The sequence below is a fragment of the Antechinus flavipes genome, chromosome 5 (assembly GCF_016432865.1).
Source record: "Antechinus flavipes isolate AdamAnt ecotype Samford, QLD, Australia chromosome 5, AdamAnt_v2, whole genome shotgun sequence".
Taxonomy (NCBI): domain Eukaryota; kingdom Metazoa; phylum Chordata; class Mammalia; order Dasyuromorphia; family Dasyuridae; genus Antechinus; species Antechinus flavipes.
Window position 1 is genome coordinate 144,250,729 of NC_067402.1, and position 24,652 is coordinate 144,275,380.

The following is a 24,652-nucleotide window of genomic DNA, read 5'->3' on the forward strand; positions in this document are numbered from 1 at the left end:
CTGTTCAGCAATTTGTAACCTAAGAGAATTGTCTGGAATACTTAGAGGTTGAGTGACTTGCTCAGGGTCACAAAGTCTGTTCAGAGGCAAGACTTGAACCTTGCATTCATTACCTCTCTTATTCTGTGTTAAATGTTATAACCTCTTCTTTTGTTACCCATGGAATGTTGTTCCTTTCTCATAAAAGGGCTCTGGCTCTGGGTTCAGGTAAATGTGTTACTCTTATGGGAGGCTGGTTCCAAAGTGGGGGGCAGGTTTTTTCTCACACTGTCTAGTTCAATCTATCCCTACTTTCTTCCCAAATTCCAGAAAGGCAAGACAAAACAAAACAACCTCTTAAATAAAAGTAGAGTATAGTTTATATCTAATTTCTCCTCATAAAGGGATTAATTAGAGTCCTTTTTGGAGTAAAGTATTCAAGGTATCTAGATATTAGCAGATATTAGCTATAGTACAGTTCCTGAATTCCTCAACCCCCAAAAGAAATACTCTAACCAAAAGACTCAGAAGTACACATTTTTTTAAAAAAATATTTTATTTTATTGTATAATAACTTCATATTGACAGAGTCCATGCCAGGGTAATTTTTTTACAACATTATCCCTTGCACTCGCATCTGTTCCAATTTTTCCCCTCCCTCCTTCCACCCCCTCCCCTAGATGGCAAGCAATCCTATATATATTAGATATGTTGCAGTATATCCTAGATACAATATATGTTTGCAGAACTGAACAGTTCTCTTGTTGCACAGGGAGAATTGGATTCAGAAGGTAAAAATAACCCCAGAAGAAAAACAAAAATGCAAATAGTTCACATTCGTTTCCCAGTGTTCTTTCTTTGGGTGTAGCTGCTTCTGTCCATCATTTATCCATTGAAACTGAGTTAGGTCTCTTTGTCAAAGAAATCCACTTCCATCAGAATACATCCTCATACAATATCGTTGTTGAAGTGTATAATGATCTCTTGGTTCTGCTCATTTCACTTGGCATCAGTTCATGTAAGTCTCTCCAGCCCTCTCTGTATTCATCCTGCTGGTCATTTCTTACAGAACAATAATATTCCATAACATTCATATACCACGATTTTCTCAGCCATTCTTCAATTGATGGGCATCCATTCAATTTCCAGTTCAGAAGTACACATTGACAAATAATGATAATGTGAAACGACATCCCAACACTCTGTGTGCTTTGTAGGGGATATAAAGACAACTTTGTAGGACTACTTCAGATCTGTCCTGTACAAAAAACTCAAATAAGTCCAGGTATTCATGGCTTTTTAGTCTTTTCAGCTGCATAATCTTCCTAGCAGATGGCATCCTGAGAATTCTCCTTGAGTATTGCCTACAGAAGAGCCAGCCATTCTTCATTTCTTGAATTTAACTGTAACTGGTGGGTGGCAAGGAAAGGATGGGAAAGGGAAGGGAACACTACTGCAGGATCTGTTTGGTAACCTGGGCTCAAGGAAAGAAACACAAAACAGAAGAGAGCCTGGGACTTGAGATTTTGTTTTAGTTTTGTCTAGATAAGTATAGATTATTATCATTTGAATACAGTTACCATTGCTAAAGATTTGGTGGCTGGGGAGACATTAGGGGGTGGGGGTGAAAAAAGGCATTTGAAGTCCAAGGTGTAGTATATGTTAAAGAGGGTACACGGTGGCGCACACACGCACACATGCACAAGGAAATTTTTTCTTATATATCTATCCCATATAATGAGCTCAAAGGAATTCAGTTGTTAAATAGCTTTGACTGACAATGCACTGGGTTTATGATACTGAAGGACCAACCATCTCTTGATTATGTTTGCTTTTTAGTAAGGGGCCAGAATGACTGACTTCCTGTGGATCCACTTTACACATATCCAGTACCATGCTTATTGCGTCTGTACAGCAGACCCAGGGATTTCCCTGATGATGCCAGTTATGCATTTAACAGATAAATATATTTATACATATTACATTAATTTTAAACTTTTACCTTTATGAAAATTTTTTAAAATGCTAAACCTTTAAAAATATTTGACCTTATTTTTGACGTTATATTTAGTATTTTGAAAAGTTTGACTTTTCTATTTTTTGAAGTTCTATTAAGTGAAAAGAAATTTGGGTATTTTTATGAAAAATAATATAAAACTAATTAAATTTAAATTTACCCTCCTGAGTTTTAACAACCAGATAGGGAATCCTATACAGTTTGTAATGATTTTCATTATTTATTTCTCCATATCCCCCTGAATCTTTTATTAGGGTTCCTGAGTCCAATTCAGATATTTTTGAATTTTTTGGTGTCTTTGAGTTTTGTGGGGATTGTTTTTCTCTGAACTTATTTTCCTTTGCCAAATCTCTTCTCATCCCTGCTTTTTAAAAAAGTACTATGTTGAGAAATCTACTTTGAAGTTTTAAAATGCTTCAGTAAAATTCTGTTGAGTAAGTTTAGTTTGTGATGTTGGTATTATAAAAATACATTTAGAATGATTTTTCAGAGGAAAAATATTTATGTTCTTGGAGAGTTGCCTGGGGTCCTAAGAAGTTAAGTAACTTGTCTGTAGTTTCATAGTATGTGGTGGGTGTGTGTGTGTGTTTTTTTAAGATACCTATGATTATACATGTCATGTATATTAAAATTTAGAACATAATATATAACATATACTGAACCCCTCCCAAGCATGTATACATGCAGTTTACCTTTTTATTACTTCCTTTCTATTCATATATACATATGCAGTCTAGTTTTTTCTTTCTATATGATAGATATATACACATACAGAAAATAAATAGAATATAGATATATTTATATTGATAGATATACATCATAAAGATTTGTATAGAGAAAAAACCCAGTAAATTGCATATATATGTGCATGTGTTTATACACATATCATGCATGCTTCAATTTATTGAATTTCTTGTAAGACACTAGATGTTTAAATTTTTTCTTCCTCCTTTTTTTTATTTTGTTCTTTTTTTTTTCTATTTTCCCTTTCTCAATTCGGAATCAGAAATTATTTTTAAATACATTTGAACTAGTATTTACATTTCCTTTTGGATGGCATTGTCAGCTTCTTTCTAAAAGGCAAAGTATAATATATCAGCTCGTTTACTTGGGCTTCCTGTTCCTTGGTATACTGTATTGAGCCAGAAGGAGGGGGTAGGATTCTTAAGGTATAAAATCAGTAATCGTTCAACTGTTATGTTTGAAAATGCTACACTGTACATGTTTTTAATTGTGGACAAATAGGGAAACTGTAATCCTTGTTCATCTTTTATTTTTTAATCTATAGATTGGAATAGTGATTGAATGTTTTATTCTTAAGCAACAAAAATGATTCACAGAGCCATATTTTTCAGGTCTTGTGAAATGGAGGCAGTTTAGGGATGAATATATGGCTGTTTCTGTCTGGAACTTAATTACTTAATTTCTGGAAGCTATTTGATTGAGTCTTTGCATAATTTACAATTTGTCCTTTGAACTTAAATTTGCAAAAGCCAGAAACGTCTTTCAAATTTATGTCAGGTCAGCCTTAAAAGAGAAAACACCCCTCTGCTTAAAAGAAATGGTACTTCCTGCTTTCATAAACAGTCATGTGCATAGTTTAGCAAGGCCTGATGCCTCTGGAGCTTTTTTCCTTTATAGCACCATTGAATCTGTCTTTACAGAAGTACTGCGAATCTTGTGGCCTCATTCTGAACAAAAGGGATTAGAGAAGAAAAATCTCTTGATAAAAGACTTTGGATAGCAAGGGCAGGCAATCTTGGTTGTGAATATTTTCTGATTTTTCCAGAAATCAAGCAGAAGATTGAGCTGCTGATGTCAGTTAACTCTGAGAAGTCGTCCTCTTCAGAAAGGTACAGCTACATCTCTTGCATGAACAATTAATGGTGTAGCACTGCTAAGAAGCAAGCCAGTATATATTTTTTTCTTGTCAAGTTTGATATAATATATTTTATTGTATAATGGGTTTTGTGCTGTGTGTGTGTGTGTGTGTGTGTGTGTGTGTGTGTGTGTGTATGTGTATGTGTGTATGTGTGTATTATATTGGTTTCTTTGCAGAGGTTTATGTGTTTGTTTTTTAACAAATAGTGAAATCTAATCAGCTACAGCATGCAAATCACTATATAGTATACTGCTAGTTTATGTATAGCAGTTGTTGAAACCTTAAAAAATTTTTCTTTATAAAGAAGCATTTGGTTTTTTCCAGAAATTGCCAACATTAGATTTTTTTCTATCTTTATTTTTAGGGGGCTGATATACAATTACTAAGGTTATCTGTTAAATCTAGGTTGAAAAACTGAGTTTTTTATTGTGCTTAACATGTTATATGGAAAGGGAGTGCCCTTTGTAAATAGCTTAGGAATTGCGAACCCACAGATTAGTCACATTCTGTGAGATAGATATGATGCTTCTTCAAGTCTGTGCTAGGAAATGGAACAGTCACTGCATGCGGTAATGGTTCATACCTGCAGGTAAGGACAAAATGACTCAGAAGTATTTTTAAAGCAATTATTTCATCTGTCAATCAAATGATTATACTTTTAAGTAGATAGTTCAAATGAGTATTTTGCTATATGAAGTGGAACCAAGAAATTTTTGTTTTGGAACTGAAATAAACCTGTAGTGATTATCTTGGTATAATAAATCATGGATTTACTTACTACTGTTTACTAGAAATATGTGTACTAAACAGTATTACATATTCAGAGTATTAAAGAAATTATGTTGTTTTCCTTTATCGTGTTTAGTTAATATATACTTAATATTGACATTTTGTAATTGAACAGTAAGCATTTTTTTTCTGTCAGTAAAATATATTTTTGCATTTTTAAATTACAGAAACAAATAGTTTAATTTAAAATCAAAATTAAAATGCTTTAGACAAAATGCTTTAAGATATAATGTGTTTATAAAGGGGATTTAATTTGATGAAGTAGTATATAAAGAGTAATTTTTTAGACAAAATGATCACTTTAAATGAATTAGAATGAAGAGGTAGATATATGTTCTTTGATTAAGATACTGCATAAATTTCTTATGTGTTTAAAAAAAAAAAACTGAGTAAATAGAGAAAATGGTGGGAATTTTGTTGTCCTTTTCTGGAGATTAGAGTTGGACTTGATGATTTTTTTTCCAAAATAAAGACATTTCAGGTTTGTTTTTTTGCATATCTCTCACTTTAGCTCTGTAGCTATCCATAAGATATTAAACATTCTTTTTTTTTTTTTTTTTTTTTTTTTTAAAGGAAAAAACAATCTTATATCCTGTGACTGGTGCCAGTAAAATGGTGGTGATGAGAGGCTATGATGATTGGGGGTGGAGGGAGGTTCAGTAGTGAGGAAGACAGATGCCAAATGTTATTAGAGCTTTGGATATAATAGGAACAAGGTTCATGATTGGTTGATATTTATAGCAGTTAATATATTACCTTTTTGGAAGAACATGAATTCTTTAAAGAGACTTGTTGAATAGAATGAATGAATGCCCTTGAGAGAGAAATTGAGAATAGTTGAAATATTTCTGGGTTAAGTGTATTGTAGGAAAAGAAGGTATTCAGAAATAATTCAACTGATAGTTCATATTGCGGCCCAGCATCTTATTGAAATCTTAGGGAAAGGGGGGAGAAAGCATGTGGTTATAATCAAGGTTAAAAATTAAGCAGAATGCATACACAATAACTTGGCACATAGTATTCCTAGAACTATTTTTTAAAGTGGTTAGCAAAAGAGCATATATGACAAAATATGTGTGTGTCTCTGTGTGTGTAATTTTACAAAAGCTGACTTATTAAGTCAACAAACTGAAAAAAGTTTTTAGTTGGTCCAAATACCATACTAAACATCATTTTGTGATCAGATCTGGTTTGTCAGATTTCTTTTCAGGAATCTAAGGTGAAAAAAAGACAACAGGCATGGGAAAAAAAGGAAATCTAGAGGAACATCAAGAAAATTTTAAGTGCTTAACTTCATGTAAAAAGGAAATTCAGAGCATTTGAAACTTAATGATTTATTGTGTTCAGGAATTTTATAGCTTGAACCATTTCGCAGGGTTGCCTATAAAATTTTTTCTTAAATGTGTTTCCTATTTCTTTATATTTTTAGAGACTAAAAATTTCTGAATTGAAATCTTTGCTTTAATATTATTGTTTTCCCAGTTTGCAGCATTGGAAATATGACATTAGTCTAAAAGGCAGTTACTTTGGAAATTACATCAGCACTGGGCAAGTTTCTATTGGTATATTAGGAGGCTTGATATAAAACTTATGACTTTCTGAAGGAGCTTGTAGCCAAGATGGTGACTCTTTGAAGAGACCAGATATCATCTTTTTACACAATATTGTTTCCTGTAAGGAAAGGGATAATCCTTTATTACTGCAGGGATTGAAATGAAGAGATCAACATCCTCAAGCATAAAAGTTTTCTATTGTACAATCTGAAAGTGTCTGCAACATGAGCCTGATGAGTTTTGTACCACAAATTTTTGGCAGTGCTGAGGAAAGTAGGTAAAAGTGAAATTAGTTGGAACTGAGAAATAATTAAAGAATAAAATTATTTTTTCTCATTCTTTAAAGTAATTATTTTTTTAAAAGAAAAATTTTTTTTATATTATCAAAATTTCCCCAAATACCATATCCTCTTGTGCTCCCAGAGAAACTTTCATATAACAGACATATTTTGAAGACAAAAAAGGAAAATACCAGCAAAATTGATTAATATATCTGAAAAATGTGCAATATACCAAAATTATGAACTTTCCCTTTCTAAAAAGGGATGTAGTTGGGTTGCCTTATGATGTCATACTTGTTCTTAATGATTTTCCAACATTTTAATTTTGTATGTGTATGTCTGTTTAAATTGTATCTGCTTACTTCACTAGGCATCAGTTTAGATAATTCCCTAAATACTTCTTTTTACTCATCACATATATCATGTCTTATAGTACAATCATATTCTATAGTTTTTATGTACTGTAATTTGTTTAGTCATTTCCCAGTCAGTGATATCTGACTTATTTTCAATTCTTTGCTGTAATCAAGACTGCTGTCAAATTTATGGCAACATATATGACACAGATATGATGCATGTGAAAAATATTCTTGGTGTTTGCATGTGTTTAGATGTGTGTATATTGTATACATATATACACACAAAGATACATTTATGTGCATGCTTTTTTCATTTCAATCATTTCTTTTTGGTAAAAGGTTCATAGTACAAAGAGTATGTACATTTAGTTACTTGAAAATACATATAACTCCAAGTTTTCTTTCCAAAGTTGTTGTCCTGATTCAGTTATACCAACAATAGAATGCTTATTTTCTTATAATTCTAACATTAAATATTCCCATATTTTGTCATTTTTTCCAGTTTTCATGAAATGCAGTATCCCAACTTCTGAGAATTGTGTTTATTTTTCTTATTTTTATTTGATGCATTATTTCATATTATTCTTAATAATTTGCTTTTTTTGAGAATTGTTGATATTCTTTGAACATTTATCTGTTGAGTAGTGCTTTTGATTGTTATGTTTGTGTATGTGTATATACATATACATATATGTATATATTATATATGTATATATCTGTTAATTGTTAATGTTTTGAATGCCAAACTCTTTTCAGAGAAGTGGACAAAAATATTCTTCCCTCTTCATTTCACCATTTTCCATCACATCTTAAATACATTGATTTTTTTTTTTTTGCTTATATAAACCTTTCAGTTTAAATTAGTCAAATTATCTATTATACCCTGAATTCTTGTTTATTTAAGAATGTATCTCCTTTCTGTAGTTGTGAAAGGTATATGACTATTTCTTGTGTTTGGTATGATCTTTATTATTAATGTCATGTTTCAGTTAGAATGTATTAAGAGATAGTATAACGTATTGGTCTAAGCCTAATTTTTGCTGGACTACTATCCCATTTTCTGGGCTGATTTTGTTAAATAAGGAAGTCTTTCCTAAGTACTGTATATTTTCTTCTTATTGAACACTGGGCTTTTGAATTAAATTGTTTCTGATTTTCCCTTGTCTAGTCCACTCCTTTTATCTGCCTCTCTGTTTTAAAAGTAATATTTGCTCAAGGTACAGATAATATTTTAGTACTGAAGGAATTAAATCAATGCCTTCAATTATAAATATTTTCAACACAAAATAAAAATTTTCATATTTTACTTCCAAATATTCTTCCAGTAGAATCTTGCCTTATAACAAAGAAATAGCATTAACTAAAAATAAATCATTGTACAAATCAAAACTTATAGCTCATACAGCATTTTCTAATGTTAGCCCACACTTTTTTTTTTTTTTTTTTTTACCAACAGCAGTGAAGCATGTGAATAAGTCAAGATTGATAGGTACCTTTATCTGAAATGTAAATGTCTTTTAGTATTGTTAGTGTTGTTTATTGTGATTAATGTGAGTGTTGTTTTCTTGGTTCGACTTAATTTATTCTGCAACAGTTTAAAGTTTTTCCAAATATTTATAAATTATTCTATTCATTAGTTTGTTTTATACCATTTCCCAATTGATGGGTACCTACTTGTTTTTTCCTCAACTCCTGCCCAAATTTGTCTATGACTATTTTGGTATATATAGGAATATTGTATTTGTCTTTTGATATTCTTAGATTATATGCCTGTTAGTCTTCTTGAGTGTAATCCAAATTATATTCTATGATACTTGAAGAACTTCATAATTTCACTAGTGGCATATTCTAGGTTTTTTACTCAAAAATTAATTTTAAAAAATTGTGAGTTTTAAATCTTTCTCCACTCTTCTCCACTCATTGAGAAAGCAATAAAATGATACTCATTGTACATAAAAATCATGCAGAGCTTCTCCACAGTTAGTTATGTTGTGAAGGGGCTGGGGGGGGGGGGAGTAAGAAAAATAAAGTGAAAAAAAAGTTTTAGTTTGCACACAGAGGCCCATCAGTTTTTGTGGAGATGGATAATATTTTTCATCATGAGTTCTTAAGAGATTGATCAGAGTAGCTAAATCTTTAACCTTATTGCTTTTCATGTGTATAATGTTTTTCTGGTTCTGCTCACTTTACTTTGTATTAGTTCATATGTTTTCTCAGCTCTTTTTGAGATCATCATATTCCATTACTATCATATGCTTGTTCAATCTTTTCCCAATTTTTGACATTTCCTCAGTTTCCAATTTCTTGTAACTACAAAAAGAACTGCTATAATGTTCTTTTACATATGAGTCCTTTAACTTTTTCTTTACTTTGTTGGTGCTGAAGAATTAATAGTCAGTGGGTATGCAAAGTTTCTTAGTTCTTTGGACTTAGTTCCAAATAGTTCTCCAGAGTAGTGGGACCAGTTCACAGCTCCACCAACAATCCATTAGTATACCTGTTTTTTTCTATAGCCCCACTAGCATTTGTCATTTTCCTTTTCTATCATTTTAGACAATCTGATGGATATGAGGTTTTTCTTCAAAGTTGTTTTAATTTGCATTTCTCTAATTATTAATGATTTGGAGAAATTTTTTTCACATAACTTGATGACTTTGATTTCCTCTTCTGAAAACTGCCTATTCATATGCTTTGACCATTTATCAATTGGCTAAGAGATCTTATTTTTATATATTTGACTCATTTCGTTACATATTTGAGATTGAGGCCTTGATAAAGGAGAAACTTTCTATAAAATTCCCCCCCCCCCTCAGTTTTCTTCTTTCCTTTTAATTTTGGCATTTGTAATTTTGGTTATTAAAAAACTTTTGACTTCAATGTAATCAGTTATCTGTTCTATCTTCTGTAATATTTGCTATCTTTTGTTTGGTCTTGAATTTTTCTATTCATAGATCTGATGTAATTTTCCCCCATGTTTGCTTAATTTGTTTCTGATATTATTCTTTATTCTAAATCATGTACTTATTTTAAGCTTATTTTGGTATATGGTGTGAGATACCAGAACATACTGGTTTTTGTTATGCTACTTTTTGTTTTTTGTTTTTTGTTATTGTTTTCTTGGTGGACTCAGTAGTTCTTGTCCCAATCATTGAGATTTTGATTTTATCAAACAATAGATTATTGTGCTTATTTATTCCTGTATATTATGTACCTACCCTGTTTCATTGATCAACTACTATATTTCTTATCCAGTTTGTTTTGGTTATTACTATTCTCTAGTATAGTTTAAGATCTGAACACAGCTAGTCCTCCTTCCTTTACTTTTTTCCCATTAATTTTCTTGATATATTTTTGTTTCTCTAGATGATTTTGCTAATTTTTTTCTAGCTCTATAAAGTAATTCATTGGAAGGATGATTGGTATGGTATAAGCAAACTAATTTAGGTTAAGAATTGTTACTTTTTTTTTATATTGGCTTGGCCTGCTTATAAGCAATTAATATTTCCCCAGTTGTTTACATGTGTATTTGTATGGATTTTTTGTAATTGTGGTTATATAGAGCTGTGTGTAACTTAACAGAAAGATTCCCAAGAACCTTATACTTTCTCCAGTTATTTTTAGTGGAATTTCTCTATTTCTTCCTGCTGGATTTTGTTGGCAATATATAGATAGGTTAATGAACTTTGCTAAAAATTGTTAATACTTTTGATTAGTTTTAGTTGATTCTTTTGATTCTCTATGCATACCATCCTATTATGTGCAGAAAGGGATAATTTTGTTTCCTCATTTCCTATGTTTATTTCTTCATTTTCTTTTTCTTGTCTTATTTATATCGCTAGCATTTCTGGTAGAAAATAAAAATAATGATGATAATGGATTTTTTTACTTCCCTCCTGACCTAATTGATAAGACTTCTAGTTTATCATTGTTAGAAAATACTGCTTATGCTTGTATGAACTTATGTTGAAATAAGCAGAACCAGAAACACATTGAATACAGTAACAACACTGTTTGATGATCAGCTTTTCTCAGCAATACAAGGCAATTGGCTTGGATTGGAAAATGCTATCCTCATCCAGAGAAAGAATTGTGGAGACTGAATGTGGAAAAGAAAATATTATTAAGTAAAAAAAAAAAAATACTGCTTGCTCTTGGTTTTAGATAGATATTACTTATCATTTTAAGAAGTATCATTTATACCTGTGCTTTTTAGTATTTTTACTAGGAATAGCTATTGTATCTTGTCAAAAGATATTTATGTTGATATAATCTTATGATTTTTGTTGTTTTTCTTACTGCTATGATCAATTATGCTTATAGTTTTCCTAATATTGAGCCAGCCCTGCATTCCTGGTATAAATCCAACCTGGTTATCTGATCTTTGTGATATATTATTGTAATCTCGTTTTTAGTATAGTTTTTCTTGTTTTTGATCTTTGTCGTTTAGGTGTCAAAATCATATTTGTATCATAGAAGAAATTTGGTGAAATGACTTCTCTACTTGTTTTTCTTGAACAGTTTATATAGAATTGAAATTATTGGTTATATAAATAATTAGAACTTTTAAATTCACTTGGTCCTGACTCTTTTGTTGTTTTGTTGTTTTTTTTTTTTTTAAGGGAGGTCTTCTATGGCATTTATGATTTCCTTTTCTAGGTAGGGTTATTTAAATATTATTTTTCCTTTGTTGGGGAAAATTTACATCTATAAATATTTATATTAATAAAAGAAAAATCAGAATAATAGAGCATTTAACTAAGAAGCAGAAAAATCTCAAATTAAAATCCCCAGTTAAACACCATATTAGAATCATAATCATAATTATTTCTACTGTGTAGGATTATGCTCAATTTTGTTAGGTAGATTATTCTTCTTTGTTGTAATCCTAGCTCCTTTGCCTTCCAGAAAATCATATTCCAAGCTCTCCATTTAAAAAAAAAAAAAAGATAGTTGTTAGATCTTGCATGATTCTGACCATGGTTCTACAGTATTTGAATGGTTTCTTTGATGGCTGACAAAATTTTCTCAATAATCCAGGGAATTTTCATTTTGAAATTTCTTTCAGGAAGTTATTGGTGGATTTTTTCAGTTTCAACTTGGCTCTTTGATTTTGAGTTATACATGTTTTCTTTATAATTTCTTGAATTGTGATATTTAATTTTTTTTTAAATCAAAGTTTTCAGGCAGTTTAATGATGATTTAAATTATTTCTTCAAGTACATTTTGTTGTTGGATTTTGGAGGAGGAAATTTTGCTTACCCAATATTTAAATGATGGGCATAAAACACTTAATAAATAAGAAGTGAACAATAAAGTTACTGTTTTCCTAGACAGTTCATTTGAGAGATGCCATGCAATGGTGGATAGAGAGCAGACCTTGTACTCTGCAAGACCTGGGCGCAAATCCTCTTTTCACAAGGGTTAGTTAGCTTTGTGACTTTTTGTGCAAGTCAATGTCACTTAATCTTTCATACCTTAGTAACTTAGTAAGATGATGCAAATTTCACTGGTAGGAGTTTTAGAACAGAAATTTCATATACCAACAGTCAAGTGAGTGACATTAATTTAGAGGAAGGAGAAAGACAATATGATTATGCCTATTCAATATTAGAAATATACTGTAGATATTTACACAGTTGAATTTTATAGGATTATAGAATTAGATATGGAAAGGATTTGGAGAACATCTAGTCCAGCCATTTCATTTTACAGATGAGGAATCTGAGGCCCAGGGAGATAAGTGATTTGCCTAATAGATGATATACCTATGTTTTTTACTTCCAATTCATTGCTTTTTTCTAACAATATACTAACTCTCTGAGTTTGTAACAAATTTTGAGGTAATCTTTTAATAATGGGAAGTATGTAAGCTTGGTAATTAATTTGGAGCTGATTCAAAGCTTATGGGATAGATAATGGTAATCACAATAATCACAATTTAGAGATAATGGAAAAGAGGGAATAGAGGGAAAGATTCTGGAAATTTTACTTTACTATGGAAGGGGGAGGGATTGGAGTGTGTGGTATATACAGTAGAGGTGATATAATGTAGGATTTCACAATAAAAATAAACTTATGGGATTTGGAGGAAGTAATGTACTGTAATAAGTACAAGCGGAAAAATTGGTAAATTTTGTAGCAGGTTTTGAATTGATTGAATGGGATTGATATTGTTAGGTAGTAGAGAATAAGATCATTCACATATGACACATCTTATGAATAATTCTTTTTATTATAGCTTTTTATTTACAAGATATATGCACGGGTAATTTTTCAGCATTGATAATTGCAAAATTCTTTGTTCCAGTTTTTCCCTTCCTTCCCCCTACCTCCTCCCCCAGATGGCAGGTTGACCAATACATGTTAAACATGTTAAAACATAAGTTAAATACAGTATATGTATACATGTCCATACAGTTATTTTGCTGTACAAAAAGAATTGGACTTTGAAATAGTGTACAATTAACCTGTGAAGGAAATATGATGAATAATTTTACTAAAGCTACTAATCAATAAATAGCTTCTTGTTTGGATATATGTATAGTATGGAAATATTCCTGGGTTTTCTATAGTTCTACTGGGAGAGCATATCTTTTGGTAGGCGTTATCAAGCCAGAAAGGCTTCTAGTATATATATGTAATGATTCATTGTGTGTGACATACATACACAACACAAACACATACATACATGTACATATACATATACATTTCATAAACATACATACATTTATATACATATGCACCCATAATATGTGTATAATTTTTTTTTCCAATCTAATCTCTGTGAGGTTCATGAAATTTTGCTTACCAAGTGATCTTTTTCTGTCTACTCATGACCTTTTACTAGGCCATAAAAGAACTGTGAATGACCAGAATTGGTAGAAATATGTACATTGAAGCAATCACAAATCATTCAAGTTAGGAGATAAAGGAAATTAAAATCAATAAGCTTTTTAGTACTTATTGGGTATAGGACATTTATTCTACATGCTGAAATTGTAATGGAGTATATGCTATCAATATTTTCAAAGAGATTGCAATGTAATAGTAAAGATATGTATGTAAATAACTATGATAAAAGGGAGAGGGAGATAAGTGTAAAGGAAAAGCTCTGCATCAGCATTATGAGAGATTTGTAAGGGAAGATAACACTTTCATCTGAGACAGTAATATCTGAGTTAGACTTTGAAGAAAGGGAAGGTTTCCAGTAGACAAAGATGTAAGGCCTTGGAGATCCATTCTAGGCATTCGGAACAAGGCAGGATGAGAACATAAATAGTAAATTTGCATGTCCTCTTTTGCTGCCTAATATGCTCTCATATATGTAGAGCTACCTAAAGTTCCTATTAGTATAATTCCTTCTAGTGAAAGTTTATAAAATTTGCTTTGTGGGGAGAGAGGTGTGTGAAGAGCATCTCAGCTTCAACAGAAACAAATTGTTCCTTAGATTTGATCTAGGAGAAAGCAAAACCTAAGGATTGAAACAAACAATTATTAGTTGGATAGAATGAAGAATTAGAATTTTAAGTTTGAGGAGCTGTCTAGGAATGCTCAGCTTGGATTTAGGGACAGTTTGTGGATAGGGTAGAGAATTCTGAAAGCAATAAGTGCTTAAGCCAAGTTGCTGTTATATTTAGAGTTGGCCTCCAAATATAACAGATATGTAAGTTCTTTGAACATACAATATTATTCTTTTTTTTAAAATAACTTTTTATTGATAGAACCCATGCCAGGGTAATTTTTTACAGCATTATTCCTTGCACTCACTTCTGTTCTGATTTTTCCCCTCTTTCCCTCCACCCCCTCCCCGAGATGGCAAGCAGTCCTTTACATGTTGAATAGGTTACAGTATATCCTAGATACAATATATGTGTGTAGAACCGAACAGTTTTCTTGTTGCACAGGGAGAATTGGATTCAGAAGGTATAAATAACCCGGGAAGAAAAACAAAAATGCAAGTAGTTTATATTCATTTCCCAGTGTTCTTTCTTTGGGTGTAGCTGCTTCTGTCCATCCTTGATCAATTGAAACTGAATTAGCTCTCTTTATTGAAGAGATCCACTTCCATCGGAATACATCCTCAAACAGTATCGTTGTTGAGGTATATAATGATCTCCTGGTTCTGCTCATTTCACTTAGCATGAGTTCATGTACGTCTCGCCAGTCCTCTCTGTATTCATCCCGCTGGTCATTCCTTACAGAACAATAATATTTCATAACGTTCGTATACCACAATTTACTCAACCATTCTCCAATTGATGGGCATCCATTCATTTTCCAGCTTCTAGCCACTACAAACAGGGCTGCCACAAACATTTTGGCACATACAGGTCCCTTTCCCTTCTTTAGTATCTCTCTGGGGTATAAGCCCAGTAGAAACACTGCTGGATCAAAGGGTCTGCACAGTTTGATAACTTTTTGAACATAGTTCCAAATTGCTCTCCAGAATAGCTGGATGTGTTCACAATTCCACCAACAATGTACCAGTGTCCCTGTTTTCTCACATCCCCTCGAACATTCCACATTATCTTTCCCTGTCACTCTAGCCAATCTGACAGGTGTGTAGTGGTATCTCAGAATTGTCTTAATTTTCATTTCTCTGATTAATAATGATTTGGAGCATATTTTCATATGTCTATAAATAGTTTCAATTTCTTCGTCTGAGAATTGTCTGTTCATATCCTTTGACCATTTATCAATTGGAAAATGGTTTGATTTCTTATAAATTAGAATCAATTCTCTATATATTTTGGAAATGAGGCCTTTATCAAAACCTTTGATTGTAAAAATGTTTTCCCAGTTTATTCTTTCCCTTCTAATCTTGTCTGCATTTGTTTTGTTTGTACAAAAACTTTTCAATTTGATATAATCAAAATTTTCTATTTTGTGGTCAATAGTGATCTCCAGTTCTTCTTTGGTCATAAATTCCTCCCTCTTCCACAGGTCTGAGAGGTAAACTATCCTATGCTCTTCCAATCTATTTATAATCTCATTCTTTTTTTTTTTTTTAAATTTTTTATTTAATAATTACTTTATATTGACACTCGTTTCTGTTCTGATTTTTTTTTCCCCTCCCTCCCTCCACCCCCTCCCCTAGATGGCAAGCAGTCCTTTATATGTTGGATATGTTGCAGTATATCCTAGATACAATATATATTTGCAGAACCGAACAGTTCTCTTGTTGCATAGGGAGAATTGGATTCAGAAGGTATAAATAACCTGGGAAGAAAAACAAAAATGCAGATAGTTCACATTCGTTTCCCAGTGTTCTTTCTTTGGGTGTAGCTGCTTTTGTCCGTCCTTTATCAATTGAAACTCAGGTCTCTTTGTCAAAGAAATCCACTTCCATCAAAATATGTCCTCATACAATATCGTTGTTGAAGTGTATAATGATCTCCTGGTTCTGCTCATTTCACTTAGCATCAGTTCATGTAAGTCTCGCCAGTCCTCTCTGTATTCATCCTGCCGGTCATTTCTTACAGAACAATAATATTCCATAACATTCATATACCACAATTTACCCAGCCATTCTCCAATTGATGGGCATCCATTCATTTTCCAGTTTCTGGCCACTACAAACAGGGCTGCTACAAACATTTTGGCACATACAGGTCCCTTTCCCTTCTTTAGTATTTCTTTGGGATATAAGCCCAATAGAAACACTGCTGGATCAAAGGGTATGCACAGTTTGATAATTTTTTGGGCATAATTCCAGATTGCTCTCCAGAATGGTTGGATTCGTTCACAACTCCACCAACAATGCATTAGTGTCCCAGTTTTCCCGCATCCCCTCCAACATTCATCATTATTTTTTCCTGTCATCTTAGCCAATCTGACAGGTGTGTAGTGGTATCTCAGAGTTGTCTTAATTTGCATTTCTCTGATCAATAATGATTTGGAACACTCTTTCATATGAGTGGTAATAGTTTCAATTTCATCCTCTGAAAATTGTCTGTTCATATCCTTTGACCATTTATCAATTGGAGAATGGCTTGATTTCTTATAAATTTGAGTCAGTTCTCTATATATTTTGGAAATGAGGCCTTTATCAGAACCTTTAACTGTGAAAATGTTTTCCCAGTTTGTTGCTTCCCTTCTAATCTTGTTTGCATTAGTTTTATTTGTACAAAGGCTTTTTAATTTGATGTAATCGAAATTTTCTATTTTGTGATCAGTAATGGTCTCTAGTTCATCTTTGGTCACAAATTTCTTTCTCCTCCACAAGTCTGAGAGATAAACTATTCTATGTTCCTCTAATTTATTTATAATCTCGTTCTTTATGCCTAGGTCATAGACCCATTTTGATCTTATCTTGGTATATGGTGTTAAGTGTGGGTCCATGCCTAATTTCTGCCATACTAATTTCCAATTATCCCAGCAGTTTTTATCAAATAATGAGTTCTTTTCCCAGAAGTTAGGGGCTTTGGGTTTGTCAAACACTAGATTGCTATAATTGACTATTCTGTCTTGTGAGCCTAGCCTTTTCCACTGATCCACTAATCTATTTCTTAGCCAATACCAAATGGTTTTGGTGACTGCTGCTTTATAATATAATTTTAGATCAGGTACAGCTAGGCCACCTTCATTTGATTTTTTTTTTATTAATTCCCTTGAGATTCTCGACTTTTTATTGTTCCATATGAATTTTGTTGTTATTTTTTCTAGATCAATAAAATATTTTCTTGGAAGTCTGATTGGTATAGCACTAAATAAATAGATTAGTTTAGGGAGTATTGTCATCTTTATTATGTTCGCTCGGCCGATCCAAGAGCACTTAATATTTTTCCAATTATTTAAGTCTGACTTTATTTGTGTGGAGACTTTTTTATAATTTTGCTCATATAATTCCTGACTTTCCTTTGGTAGATAGATTCCCAAATATTTTATGGTATCAACAGTTATTCTGAATGGAATTTCTCTTTGTATTTCTTGCTGTTGGGTTTTGTTGGTGATGTATAAAAATGCTGAGGATTTATGGGGATTTATTTTGTAGCCAGCTACTTTGCTAAAATTATGAATTATTTCCAATAGCTTTTTGGTAGAATCTCTGGGGTTCTCTAGGTATACCATCATATCATCTGCAAAGAGTGATAGTTTGGTTTCCTCATTGCCTACTCTAATTCCTTTAATATCTTTTTCGACTCTTATTGCTGAGGCTAGTGTTTCTAATACGATATTAAATAATAATGGTGATAGTGGGCAACCTTGCTTCACTCCAGATCTTACTGGGAAAGGTTCCAGTTTTTCCCCATTGCATATGATGCTTACTGATGGTTTTAAATATATGCTCCTGACTATTTTAAGGAAAAGTCCATTTATTCCTATGCTCTCAAGTGTTTTTATTAGGAATGGATGTTGGATTTTATCAAATGCTTTTTCTGCATCTATTGAGATGATCATATGGTTTTTGTTTGTTTGGTTATTGATATAGTCAATTATGCTAATAGTTTTCCTAATATTGAACCAGCCCTGCATTCCTGGTATAAATCCTACTTGGTCATAGTGTATTATCCTGGTGACGATTTTCTGTAATCTTTTTGCTAATATTTTATTTAAGATTTTAGCATCAATATTCATTAGGGAGATTGGTCTATAATTTTCTTTCTCTGTTTTCAGCCTACCTGGTTTAGGTATCAGTACCATGTCTGTGTCATAAAAGGAGTTTGGTAGGACTCCTTCAATCCCTATTTTTTCAAATAGTTTATATAACATTGGAGTTAATTGTTCTTTAAATGTTTGGTAGAATTCACATGTAAATCCATCTGGTCCTGGGGATTTTTTCTTAATATAATCTCATTCTTTATGCCTAGGTCATGAACCCATTTGGACCTTATCTTGGTGTACAGTGTTAAGTGTGGGTCAATGCCTAGTTTCTGCCATACTAATTTCCAGTTTTCCCAGCAATTTTTGTCATATAATGTGTTCTTATCCCAAAAACTGGGGTCTTTGGGTTTGTCAGACACTATATTATTAAAGTTATTGCTGTTTTGTCCTTTGAACCTAACCTATTCCATTGATCAACTAGTCTATTTCTTAGCCAGTACCAGATGGTTTTAGTAACTGCTGCTTTATACTATAATTTTAGATCTGGTACAGCTAGGCCACCTTCATTTGATTTTTTTTTTTCATTAATTCCCTTGAAATTCTTGACCTTTTGTTTTTCCATATGAACTTTGTTGTTATTTTTTTCTAGTTCATCAAAGTAGTTTTTTGGGAGTCTGATTGGCATAGTGCTAAATAAATAGATTAATTTTGGTAGTATTGTCATCTTTATTATATTTGCTCGCCCAATCCAAGAGCATTTAATATTTTTCCAGTTGGTTAGATCAGACTTAATTTGTGTGGAAAGTGTTTTGTAGTTTTGCTCATAAAGTTTCTTATTTTCTCTTGGCAGATATATTCCTAAATATTTGATACAATCAGTAGTTATTTTAAATGGAATTTCTTTTTGTAACTCTTAACTGTTGGGTTTTGTTAGTGATACATAAGAATGCAGATGACTTAAGTGGGTTTATTTTGTATCCTGCAACTTTGCTGAAGATGTGGATTGTTTCTAATAACTTTTTAGTAGAGTCTCTGGGGTTCTCTGAGTATACCATCATATCATCAGCAAAGAGTGATAATTTGGTTTCCTCATTGCCTATTCTTATTCCTTTAATCTCTTTCTCAACTCTTTACAATATTATTCTTGCTATTATTTTATAGTTCAAAAATTGTGAATTATATTTGTTGCATTCTCGTAGGCATTTTACAGCATTGGCATAGTAGATGTTTCATTTTAATGAATATACATAAGATGTTAAGCTTGCATTATGATTACAGTGATTAGACTGGAGACTAGGAGTCCCTAAGTTTTTGCTTTAACATGAAATTATGAAATTGGTAGCATAATATTGCACAGATTTTTGTGTTTTAGTGTTTTAAAGTGATAGGAAGACTAACAGTAACTCTTGAGTGGTAAATTTTTAGTATGTGTTAAAGTGATCACAAAAAATATAGCAATGGAATTATTATATAGGGTTATTTTATAACAGAAATCCACAAACTTTTCTTCATAGAGAGTTGCTTTTGATTTTCCCAAGTCTTGAGTTTGGAAGAGTGATAAGTAAGAATTATGGTAACACATTATATTCCCTCTGAGATTCATTGTTTTGAGAGGTATTTATAATAGTAGCAGTTGACTTGAAGATAACTAAGTAAGGCTTTGGGATTAATGGAACAAAGGAACCATCTTTTAAATTACTTAAATTTATAGTAATAAAATTTAAAAGGCACTCTGGAGTAGTGAAAATAATGCAAAACATAAGATCCCTAAAGTTCTAATTCCAGCTTTTTTTCTGATATTACACATTCCAGAGATCAGTGGAACCTGGAATAATTATGGTATCCCAAATATTAAAAACCTTTTTGCTTTCAGGAACAAGAGATGACCCTGTTCTTTGGTTGAACATTTATTACATACCTATCATATCTCTAGTTCTAGCACTTACAAATGGAAATAGTAAGTAATGGAAGGAACAGTGGAAAACAGAACACCCTTGAACCTGGTTTGAGTTTTAATTCAGTTTTTTATTAGCTGGGTGATCTTACTGATTCTCTGTATTGATTTAAATGTAGCTGGTACTTGAAGGATCTGTGATTTTATTACTTTTTAATGGATACTTGTAAATTCACAGCTTAGTTTGATTTTCATAGTTTCCATGAACAAAAAATTCATTACCCAACACTCTCGTGATTACTCTTCTCAAATTTCACTAGGCTAGCTATGAGACAAAAGAGATATTGTACATCACTAAGGTTATATATGAAGCCTTTTCAGCTTGATGGGAACTATGACATTAGAAAACTGAGGAACCAAAGATGTTAATATTTACAGAAACTTATGCAGTTAGTGGTAAAATTGGAACCAAGCACATAGTGCTTACATATTTCCAGTTTCCATATCCTTGTCTGCTGCATTGTCAGACTGATTTTTTGACAGCAATTCATATAATTCAAATATAATTACTAATTTTTCTTAGGCAAAATAAAGAATATTACCATGTTTTTCAGGAGATTGTATTTCTACTCCTTTGGTAAACATTGCTTCTCAACATTCTTTAAAAAATCTTATGCCAGAAGACACTGTTGTCATGATTGAAATTAAAGTAAACTGAGGCACAAAGCTCCAAGCACCTTTATTAGTTAAACTGGCAGTTTTTACAGACAAAAGGAGGAACATCCAGACAATATAAGGTAACATAGATGGGGAAAACAATATGATTGGTTATAAAGTCAGATTATTTGGGGGGGACAGTGTGATTGACTGGACATCAGGTAGGTATATGAGGCTTGCAGTTTACCCCTCCTTTCATTTTATTTCTTATTATGTTCACTTAAATAGTTAGTTAATGGTACATGGATAACCAACCAGACTTCCTTGAAAACAATTGGTGGAGTAGAAGGTAACACTTTCTTTTAATTAATATGATTTATTTATAGGGAAACTGATCTTTTAAACTTAACTCAATAAGAAAGATTGAACTTCTGAACTTAAAGCAAAAGAAATATAACTTAGGAAATTATATAAAATGTCTGCCATAATACAGAATACAATTGATTATAGAAATGGAGTCAGCATCAATTTGATTTTCTCAGTGTATTAGAAATATGTAAGAAATGTAAACAAAAGGAAATTATTGTATTTAAAAAGTAGATTGAGTAGATATAGTATGGCAATAATTTATGGCACCAAGGGTTGGCTAAGAGTTCATCATCTTCATTGAGAATGAGTAGAAATATGTGATGATAAATAGGAAGATATATATATATACATATATATATATCTTTGTTCCCATCAACGTAGTGATGAAACACAGTAGTTTGTTGATTTATTGTTTTAATTATTGAAGCATAAACAGTATTTTATTTTTTTAAAAAGCTTTTTCTTTGACATTCTTTTAGATTTTTTAATTTTATGTTCAAGTGTTAATGTTTGATAGATTGCAGTTTTACATGAGTATGAGGAGAATCAGATTGCCTATTCAATGTAACCTTAAAATTTTAATTAGTAGTTTTACTTTCTATTATTCTTATTATCAGTTATTTTCTTGAAAGCAACAGATTGCAGAATCTTTCTTATCCAATTTATCACTTTAAAAAAATTTTACTGACTTTTAAATCTATTCACATTTAAAATTAGGAGAGTTAGGTTTATATTATCCTTCATTTGTCTTAAATTTTTTTTTCAAGTTATGATTTTTTCCCTTCTTCCATTGTAAACAGTATTCTTGTTTCTTCATTCACTTTTAACTTAATCTTTTTTTTTTTTTAAAGATTTCCCTGTTCCCACTGAGTCTTCTCCCCTCATTCTTGATGTTCCCTCCTTTTTCTCTTTCCATTTGGAATTCTGTTCATTAATTCCCTTTTATTTCCTCTTTTTTATTTGATTGTTAAATTTTTCTCCCTTTTTTTATCTTTTCAATAAAATAGAATCCTCCTTCCTCTCTCTTCAATTAGTTTTGTTTGTTAGTTTTTTAAAGTTTAAAGTGTCATTTGTTCCCCCTTCTATTCTATATCTTCATTTTCTAGTTCACAGCTTTAATTATCTAGTAGTTTTTTGATCTCTTTGGTTCTCATAAATCAAAACTTCCTAGGTATCCATTCTGGTAGTTTTTCTCACTGCCTTCTAGAGCTGACTATGCACATTCCTCTTTTTCATTGGGCCTCATTCCCAGAAAAATTACAGTTATTTCAGGTGTCAAAACATTGCCCCATTTTAGAGCCCTTCTCCTACCAGGTCTCTGATTATATAGCCCACCAGTGATTTTTAGGTTTCCCTTAGTTACCTTTATTTTCCTGTTTGCCTCAATATTTCTACTCTCTGAGTCTCTATTTTTCCATTCCTTCAGATGTTAGTTGCTCCCAGAGGTTCCAACTTTTCCCACCCCTATGGTAGGATGAATGGTCTTTTCAAGCACCATATCTCTCAGACAACATCCAACATAAGGTTCTCATCTTTCACAGAATGATTCTCATCATCTACAAGAACATTCATTAGAGAATTTTCTTCTTACCAAAAGAACCAGGATTTTTCACTTCATAATTTTTCCTCTTCATCCTCTCTCTCAGAGTTTCTTCTCTTCTTGAGAAACCACATGGATGTTTTCCCTTCATTGCTAGCCCTAGATTTCCCCTGGATATACACTTTTCTCTTTCCTTCTCTTCCCCTTCTTCTCATCCCCCCTTTCTCCCCCCAAAAAAAAACAAAAACAAAAACAAAAACAAACAAACAAAAAAAACCTTTGATTTAATTATGGGCAAAGGTCAGACTCTTCTCTTTACTCTCATTTCCATCTGATTTGTATATTTACCTCTGTCTCCTTGTGTACATTTAGAAAGAAGTGTCTTATTGGTCGGTCTTTTGACACTTGCTTTTCTTGACCTTCATTTACTTTTTTTTTTTTTTTTTTTAGCATTTCTTTGAGTTGTTTAAGAAATAAATAATTTCATTTCTAATTTTCTTTTTCTTTGTTAGTTTTTTTTTTTTCCCCTGGGGTAATTGGGGTTAAGTGACTTGCCAAGGGTCACAAAGCTAGGAAGTGTTAAGTGTCTGATACCAGATTTGAACTCAGGTCCTCATGATTTCAGGTGTGGTGCTCTTATCCACTGTGCCACCCAGCTGCCCCATCTAGTTTTCATGTTTCAAATACCTCTTTGTTATTAATTGTCCCCCCCCCCTTTTTTTTTAAATTAAACTAAAATTTGCAGGTAATATCCTGAGTTCCCTTGCTCTTTGTATTGTATTCTATTCCTTCCTGCAGTTTAAGGTGGACTCTGAATTATGTTTGTCATTTGAATTTCCTCCTGGTCAATTAACAGAAATTGTTTCTGAATTGAATTGTTAAATTGAACCACTCTTTGTCTTGGGAGTTTTCAGCCTTAGGTTTTTTTTTTTTTTTTTTTTTTCCTGGAGAAGATCTGTGAATTTTTTCAATTGATATTTCTGTTCCTGTATTCAGAAGTTCCAGGCAATTCTCTTTTATTATTTCTTTCATTGTAGTATTGAGTTTTTCATCTTGTCATGTTTTTCTAGGAGAATTGTGATCCTCAGATTGTTTCTATGCATTCTGTCTACAAGATTACTATGCTTTGTTTGGGTAGTGAATATATTGTCCTTTAGTATTACTATTTAAAAAAAAATCTTCTAGATCATCCTGTGTTTTTGCATTCCATTTCTGGTGTTTTCCATTTTATTTCTTTGATCAGGCCTACCATCACATGTTCCAGTTTTTCTATTCTAATCAGGATTTTTGCTTTTCAGACCCAAATTCTGCTTTCATCATTCTCATTTTTCTTACAAAAACTTTGGAACAGTGTATTTTGTTTTCTTGTTCTCTTCACATTCTGTTTGTCCAGTAAAGTATTAAATGGTTTTTCTTTGTTATACAGTATTTTTTCATAGGTTTCAGAACTAATTCCTTTGATCTACAGCTCATATTTATTTCTCTTGTTACCATTTTCCTTATTGGTTTATCTGTTTATATCAAAGTTTTAAAGATTTTTTTCCCCTGAGATAGGTGGTAATTTGAGTATTTTTTTTTTTTACCCTGTTTTCCCTATTACTCACTTTCTGACTCCTTCCACTCTTGATATTTTTCTCTGGGGAGTAGATTTCAAATTATCTCAGTTTTCTCATACACTGGGCAATTTATGATTTGTTTACCAGTGTAGATCTTTCCCCCAATCACTTTTGGATGGTCAGAACTGGTTCCAGCTGCATTCAGTTTGTTTTCGATTCTTCTCTCAATTTC

At 31.9% G+C, this 24,652-nt stretch overlaps 1 protein-coding gene across 10 annotated transcripts in view; it reads left to right on the forward strand.

The window, feature by feature from the left end:
* Positions 1–24,652, forward strand: part of SRPK2 (SRSF protein kinase 2) — a 272,571-nt gene that overhangs the window by 82,986 nt on the left and 164,933 nt on the right. For 6 of the 10 annotated variants that reach the window (XM_051961713.1, XM_051961703.1, XM_051961706.1 and 3 more), the window contains one exon: positions 3,786–3,849. The exons of the other annotated variants lie outside the window; for them this stretch is intronic. In XM_051961713.1, coding sequence (XP_051817673.1) covers positions 3,812–3,849 — 38 coding nt within the window. In that variant the 5' untranslated portion in view covers positions 3,786–3,811. The remainder of the gene's footprint in view (positions 1–3,785; positions 3,850–24,652) is intronic. 10 annotated transcript variants of the gene reach the window in all.